We start from the raw sequence: 7,014 nt of genomic DNA, 5'->3' as shown, positions 1-7,014 counted from the left end.
ACTTCGGCATTCTGGTGCTGCGCAGTACGGCTGACAAACTAGTACCATGCCAGAAGAACTGAGCCCATAGATGACACCTGAAGATGTCACCATCTATGGAATTCAGTTCTCATAGTAGAGCACACATTAAAATCTGTTCTTCGGGCACTTCTGGATCCTTGAATGGCTTTATTGATTTACACAGCTCATACTTCAATACTAACTCTTTTCACATCTCATTAAATCTCCCATTAAATAATGAAAAAAAAAAAAGCCAACTATAAGAATAATAAAATTAGTAAACTCTAAAAACTTCACAATAAATGTGGGCTGCAGTTAAGTGACACATGTTGAGAAGCATGTTGGGGTTAGGTTACCGATCCCAATTTCTGAAGAAAGGCTGGGTAATGATGAAATGATAACGTCAGCTGTACTTCTTCCAGAGTAAGATTGAGCAAGAGGTCATTACTGTGGCAACTGAAGGGATTAGTCACATTTAACATTTGCTTAACAAAGTGGTGTATGAAGTCGTTGAAAAAAAAAATGCTGTTAATTTGCAGTGGTTAAGAGGTGTTTTTTTATAAGTTGAAAATGAAAGTAAAGTGGGAAACAAGCTCCGAAGAACGGAAACGATTCTGTGGTTAGAGAACATATTGAGAGTTTCAGGATCATTTGAGCAATCCAACTGTTTTTTTTTTTTTTCATCTGTGTTCCTGGAAATGCTTCAAAACTACTGAAATGCAAGTCTGTCCACTGGAAGCACTGAATCAGATGGTGGTGATAGTGCTCTGGTCAAGGCATGAAATGACTCATCAGTTACAGCAGTACACTCCCAGTAAAAGCGTTTTAGGACTGTGTGATTAGTGACATACAGTTAGTCGACGTATCTTTGAACCCTGCAAAGTAAGTATGATATTAACTGACCTGCACTGTGATAGATTCGCCTCTTTTATTTAACAAGAGAAAAAGAAGGAAACCCCCCCACCACCACCCCACACCTCATTCAAGGCCTGGAGTCAATGTTGACAGTGAAGATACAGTGAAGATAATTTGTCTGTGTTATCTCAATCCAAGTTTATCCATTATGATGGTGCATTCTTTTAAGGTACAGTACAGCACGATGAACTTTCGAAGGAAGGCCACACCTGAGTATGTTCAGGAAACTCATATCTTTCCGGCAGTTGGACTGGGAAACAACCGGTTCTACGGCCTATCACTAGACAAGGCCAATCCCTTATGAGATCATTAACTGTTTCTTCAAAGTCTACATCAAAAATTTTCACAGTGTGGCAGGTTTAAAAGCCTTCATTTGCTTTTTGCTCAAAGAATGAAGAAGTTAGCATTTCTTTGACCTAATTAAAAAAATGTTCAACCCCCCCACACACCCAAAAAAACATGTCATTTTGTATAAGCTTTTTGAAAACCACACACTCGACTTGACCATACTGAGAGTTTTCTTTTAATATACTTACCTTGGTTTCATTGATTTCCTTTCCTGATCCTGGTTATGTCATAAACAAACCTCCTCATAAAGGCCTCCCAGGATTATTTCATAGTCAAGCTTTAAAAACAACACACTTTCGCAGTCCCATCTCACCAGAAAGAAAGCAGCAGGCTTCTTCAAACTCGGCAAATATACATTCCTCCTCAAATCACCTGCACATTCTGCTCGCTCCCCAATGTCCTCCAGGTCCCAGGGATGGATGCAGCACACTGTCTGACATTCACAGAAAGAAGCACTTAAATATCTTGCCACCTTTCACATCACCCATCAGCCTCCCTCCTCTCTGTTTTTCATACACTCCCTCTGTACGGTAAGCCCGACAGTCACTTCCCAGTAAGAAGGAAGCAGTGGGAGTGTAAAACACGCCCCCTCACAGTGAATCAACACATAATAGTTTCTGAGGAAAACCATCTGACTTGCCCTGCCCCCTTGTTCCCATAAAGTAAGCAGGGGAAAGGCTGTGTCTACTGGAGGGGCCAGGAATTCCCCCACAGGCCCTGAACAGCTGTCAAGATGAGAGACGATGACGAAGCGGACACAGTGGAAGTTTGCCGGCCAGGCATATGCAAACAGAAACCATGTTTGGTGTATTTTATGTTTCTCTGAGTGAAATAGGGTTTAACACTACAGTATATTTACATAATAAGCTGCTGGAAATTCTGTCCACACACTGTGGGTGTTGAAATGCACAGTCATGTTAGAGCTGGTGACATTATGTTTCCTAAAAGTTTTTCTTTTTTCTTAATCTTTGCTAAATATTATTTTATCAGCGGGTCTCTACAGTGCTGACGTCATGGGTATGTTTAGGATGAGATAGATTCTTGAGAATGTTTGTGTAGCTGGAGTCATCTATTCAGGTGGGGTCTGATAGGCCTGTATTGTAAAAGAACCTTTGTTTGCTTTCCGATCATAGTCAAACACGACACACGTACAGGTTGTATTTAGTCACACGGATGAGACCGGGTCAGTGGGCTAAAACGACAATTTCAGAACAACACATCAGGCAGTGTTATTCAGTTTCATTGCCGAGTGACCCTGTGAAAACCCTCTGACTTCCTCATCCTCTTATGTAGTCACCTCAAATGCGAGAAACTGGTCTGGACTTGAGGCATACTTCCCCAGAAAAAAAGCCCTATTCGAAAAAAAGTAGACGGATTTCCTTGAGCTGGACAAAAAGGGGATTCCACACGGAGATGGAAAAATTACAGCAAAATTCCCTTTCTTGATTTTGGATGGATATTTGCCCATACTTCCTGCATAGGCATATGTGTAGACATTTTCAAAAATGTTTTTTTTTTTTTTAATTTTGCACTGTTGCCAGATTATGTAGTGAACTTCACTGAAAGGAAACCAGTAGAATAACAGAGACCCCATAGAGTCCCACCATTGATGTTCAGTGACTCCAGAATCCACTTTCAAACTACATCCTTGGGCTGGTGGGATAAGTTGCAATTGACATTTTGTGCTGGACTTCAGAAACAAGCCTGGCTTTCATGCTGGTGTTTGAACACTGGGGAAATCACTCGCAAAGGTCACTGAGCCCATTTCCTTTCTTTCCTCTCCATGCATCTAAAGACCTGTAACAGCCCCTTTCAACTGCACTTCAGTTACTGGCAGACATATTCAAATTTCGATATAGGAAGTGAAAGAAGGTGTAGGTAACAAAAGAGCAAATATGAGCCAAGAGTGTGTTTTCATTGCAGCTTTTCCTTGTTTAACCACGGCAGCTTTAACATACCAAAATAAAGACAGGAGTCATAACGACACAGCTGGCTGATTCAGGACTGCACACAATAATCAAGCAATAGCCTTGCTCTATTTTTTACTTTCATTCAGTTTTTCATCAATAAATCAATTACAGATAAAACCGATGAGTTCCTGACATTCCTTACTCAAGCGTCCTTTGACTTTTTAAAACGCAGTACTACTACATGTCTCTGAAGTCCTTCTTCTCCATCCCACAGACGATCCACAGAGAAAACATCCCTCTGCTCCACAAATGTTTCAAAGAGATGTAGTCCACCACCTACACCAAAGTAGTGGGATTTGGTGGCGAGGTAGACCAGACCATCTGGTGCCAGCAGTTTGTGCAGGGTCTCGTGTAGAGCAGGGTAGTACGCAGTGTTGTAGATAGTCTCTGATGTGAATATGAGATCATATTTGGGTGGTGGATCTGCCTTTAGAACCAAAGCGAGATATGTGCTCCAGTCACCAGAGTAAAAATGACACCTGGTTAGTAATGGGTGCTGGGCTAAGTCTATGGCTTGCTTCTTAGGAGGTGGGCTGTTTTCTGTGATCTCCTTCTGCCCTTTTGCCTTCTTTTTAGAACCATCTTCCTCCTTCATTTTTTCCTTACCACTCCCTTCTTTGTCATCTTCACTGTCTACTTCATCATCCTCTTGGCAGTTTAGCATTACATTTGGCACTGTGAGCTGTTCAATGACTGTACTGTTATAATCTTGGAAGTGGACCTGACTGGCTCCCCTCTTCAGAGCCAGTATTCCCAGCAGCCCTGCGCCACAGCCCAAATCCAAAACCGCCTTCCCCCCAAAGGTCTCTCCATCTTTCTCAATCAACTCCAGAAGGTCATACGTGCACTCCCACACCTTCAGCCCTCCCTCGTACACACCAGAGATGAGGTCAGACTTCTGCTCCGCTGTGCGTGAAAGAATTTTTTCTCTGTCCTCTCTCTCTGAGGCAGTCTTCTCAAAAACGGTCTCATTGAGGAAGTGCAGAGGAGGAAGAGTTCCAACTGTAACCGTTTCAAAGACGCCATCCATAAGGAGGAACTGTGGATCGGATGGCGGAAAGTGCTCGTTGGCCTCTTTTACTGGTTGTGCTGGTTTGGGGCCGTCCTCTACCTGCAAAAAGAAAGCAGTATGCACAGTTGATAATAAAACCACTCGCCTCAGCAATGTATGTGGGTGATGGTCACATGTTGTGACATAAGCAAGAGTTTTCCATTATCCTTTCACAAAAACACAGCTTTATTTATTAAAGTTAGTGTTAATGAGTAACAAATATTTTGGTATGTAGCGTTCTAACGTTTTTTCGTTTTCTGAAGTGGAGCACAGGCGGCACAGTGGTGTGGTGGTTAACTGTCTTCCTGTTGTCTCACAGGGTTTGAAACTCCACACACATGGCTTTGTGTGGAGTTTTATGTTAGGTTAATTGGCGATTATAAATTTTGCTGTAGGTGTAAAAACAAGCACGCGTGGTTATTTTTCTTTCTATGTTAGCCCTGTAAGAGAATGGTAGCCTCTCCACAACGCACCCTTCCTCCTGCCCTGTGAAAGCTGGGATAGGCTCCAGCTGCTCCACAACCCTGCTTCAAGCAAAATATGGATGGATGAAGTGGGGCATGCAGGAAAAAAGATGGAAATATGTCATAACTAGTGGTGATGTTAAAACCGCTTTGACAGTTACACTGAAAATGGGGGATGGCTTGATGTTACTGTAAGAATGGCTAACATCTGCACATAAATGTTGCGAAATCTTCTTTGGGACCTATAAAATGCAACAATGTCAGTTATTAAAACATAAAAGTCTGTTGTTTGGTTTAAAGTTAATTAGTCTATTCAAATGTTGTAACAAAGATTTACTCAATTCTGTGTGTACATACCAGGTATAGTATGCTTTTACCACTGTGATTTGTCTTCTTGTAATAATGATGTAAAAGGTCAGTTGACTGATAAATCACTCAAACATGAGAATGTTATGCATCAGCCATGTGAGTCACCGTGACTGAAATGACGTTTGCTTCTCTGGACTGGTAGGTGTAAATGCTCATGTAGTCAAACTCAGTGGAGCCGAACAGTTTAGATTTAAATGCCAGCAAAGTCTGTTGCATACCTCAGAAGTTTGGTGTCATACATAAAGTACTGTGTGCTTTGTTATTGTTAACAGTTTGGATTGTTTCCGCTTTAACATGCTTTATCCTTTAATGTTAACAAGCAGATGTTAACAGCCTACGCTCTCTAGTGGATGCACACAAAATTAAAGAATTTTTATTGCTTTTTTAAAGCTCATGCGGTCAGAATTTACAGCATCATTTAATTGAACAGCGTGTGCTTTAGTGAGGATGGATTTTTATCTTTGTCCCCTTTAACATAAGACAGGTTTATCTTTACAAATTAAAGCTAACTTTGGCTGCTCCCTCGTCACAAGGGGTCGCCGCAGAGTTTAGGGCTGCATGTTTGATTTGGCTTCTTTTTCTGTGGGATGTTTTTACTTGTAACCCCAAAGAGGATTTGTGCATTTCGCTGGAATCAAACCACCAACCTTTGGTTTGTTAAGGGAATCCGCTAACCATTACACTGAAGCCCCTCTATACGTTTATCTTCACAATTGTTTTTGGACTATTCTACACTTTGATTTAATGTTAAGTCTTATCTAAATATAATTTTGACAGAGCTGCCATGCAGGTGAAAAAAAAAGCTTCTATTTGCTTGTTTTTTTGTTTTGTTTTTTAAATCTAAATTATTTCGTCTACATTACATAAATGTTGCACAAAACACTTCTCATTTTTCTACTTAAAGACTTTAGGAATTATTTATCCTTTTTAGCAGTAAACTCGATGTATTTGAATCAATATTTTTTCATATCAGCTTTTAAATATTTATTCACGTGTTTAGATGTAATCCATTCTAATGTACAGATCACAGAATATATTGAAATGTAGGCAAACCTAGGCAGATTTTGTCTGCTGTACTTGTAGTCAATTGCTTTATTACAGATGATTCAAAAAATAAACCTGTGATCCTTTGATATTTTTATCAAAGGATCACAAATAATGGGAAAGAATAGGAAAAGAACAGGAAAGCAGTGCTGTTGTTACTACTTACATAAAGGCATTTATGACAGACAGATACATTTCTGAGGCTTTGTAAGTTTTCAGCCTGCAGCCATAAATGTTATTCCCACACTCTCGCAGAGGGTCCAGGTCTAAACTTGCTTTACAGCACCGCAATTGCTAGCTTGAACGTCACTTCTGCTATTACTAGTTACGCGGCGGTACTTAGAGTACTCTGAGAAACCTAAGCTATGGTACATCATAGGTAAGCTAATGTTACTCACAGATATGACAGCATGATCTTTATTTCCGTGCTGCAATTCATTTCCATCCACGTCTCCGGGGTCTGTTGTTTGTGCTGGAAGGTCGAAGTTAAAACAAAACGACATGCTGACTGACACCACCGTTCACTAAGTTTGAGGATAGAAGATTTGTATCACAGTTTCAAACAGGTTCTGCCCAAGGCTGGCTCAACATGGCATGCGTAGCTAGCAAGGCTGCTATGGATAAAAAACTACATGTCCCAAAAGTCTGAGACCCCCCACCACCACCACAAGTTATGCTATATGTTATATTTCAGTTATGCATGTAGCCGAATCGTTATACGTATGTGTACGTGTTATAACATAAAATACAGAAAATTCAGAAACATAAATGTCAAGTCCTGAAGAAAAATAACTGTTGAAATCACTTCCTGACTCAGACTACCACGATGCCGTTCGGTGGTGTTCCAGCGCAT

The 7,014-nt window shown here is 40.7% G+C and overlaps 1 protein-coding gene across 1 annotated transcript; it reads right to left on the bottom strand.

Annotated features, from left to right (window-relative positions):
* Positions 1-3,172: 3,172 nt before the first annotated feature.
* Positions 3,173-6,918, bottom strand: mettl18 (methyltransferase 18, RPL3 N3-histidine). Its single transcript, XM_084948118.1, has 2 exons — positions 6,560-6,918; positions 3,173-4,344 (listed from the first exon to the last, which is right to left on the bottom strand). The coding sequence occupies exons 1-2, from the start codon at positions 6,662-6,664 to the stop codon at positions 3,376-3,378; spliced, it is 1,074 nt and encodes a 357-aa protein (XP_084804244.1). The 5' UTR covers positions 6,665-6,918; the 3' UTR covers positions 3,173-3,375.
* Positions 6,919-7,014: the final 96 nt, after the last annotated feature.

The sequence above is a fragment of the Perissodus microlepis genome, chromosome 13 (assembly GCF_051167445.1).
Source record: "Perissodus microlepis isolate ML-2025 ecotype Zambia chromosome 13, ASM5116744v1, whole genome shotgun sequence".
NCBI classification, from domain to species: Eukaryota; Metazoa; Chordata; class Actinopteri; order Cichliformes; family Cichlidae; genus Perissodus; species Perissodus microlepis.
This window is presented reverse-complemented; position numbering and strand designations above follow the sequence as displayed.

Coding starts and splice junctions, on each gene's coding strand:
- mettl18 (XM_084948118.1), bottom strand. CDS start 6,664: ATGTCGTTTTGTTTTAACTTCGACCTTCCAGCACAAACAACAGACCCC. Junction 4,345..6,559: donor AAGATCATGCTGTCATATCT/GTGAGTAACATT, acceptor TTCTTTTTGCAG/GTAGAGGACGGCCCCAAACC.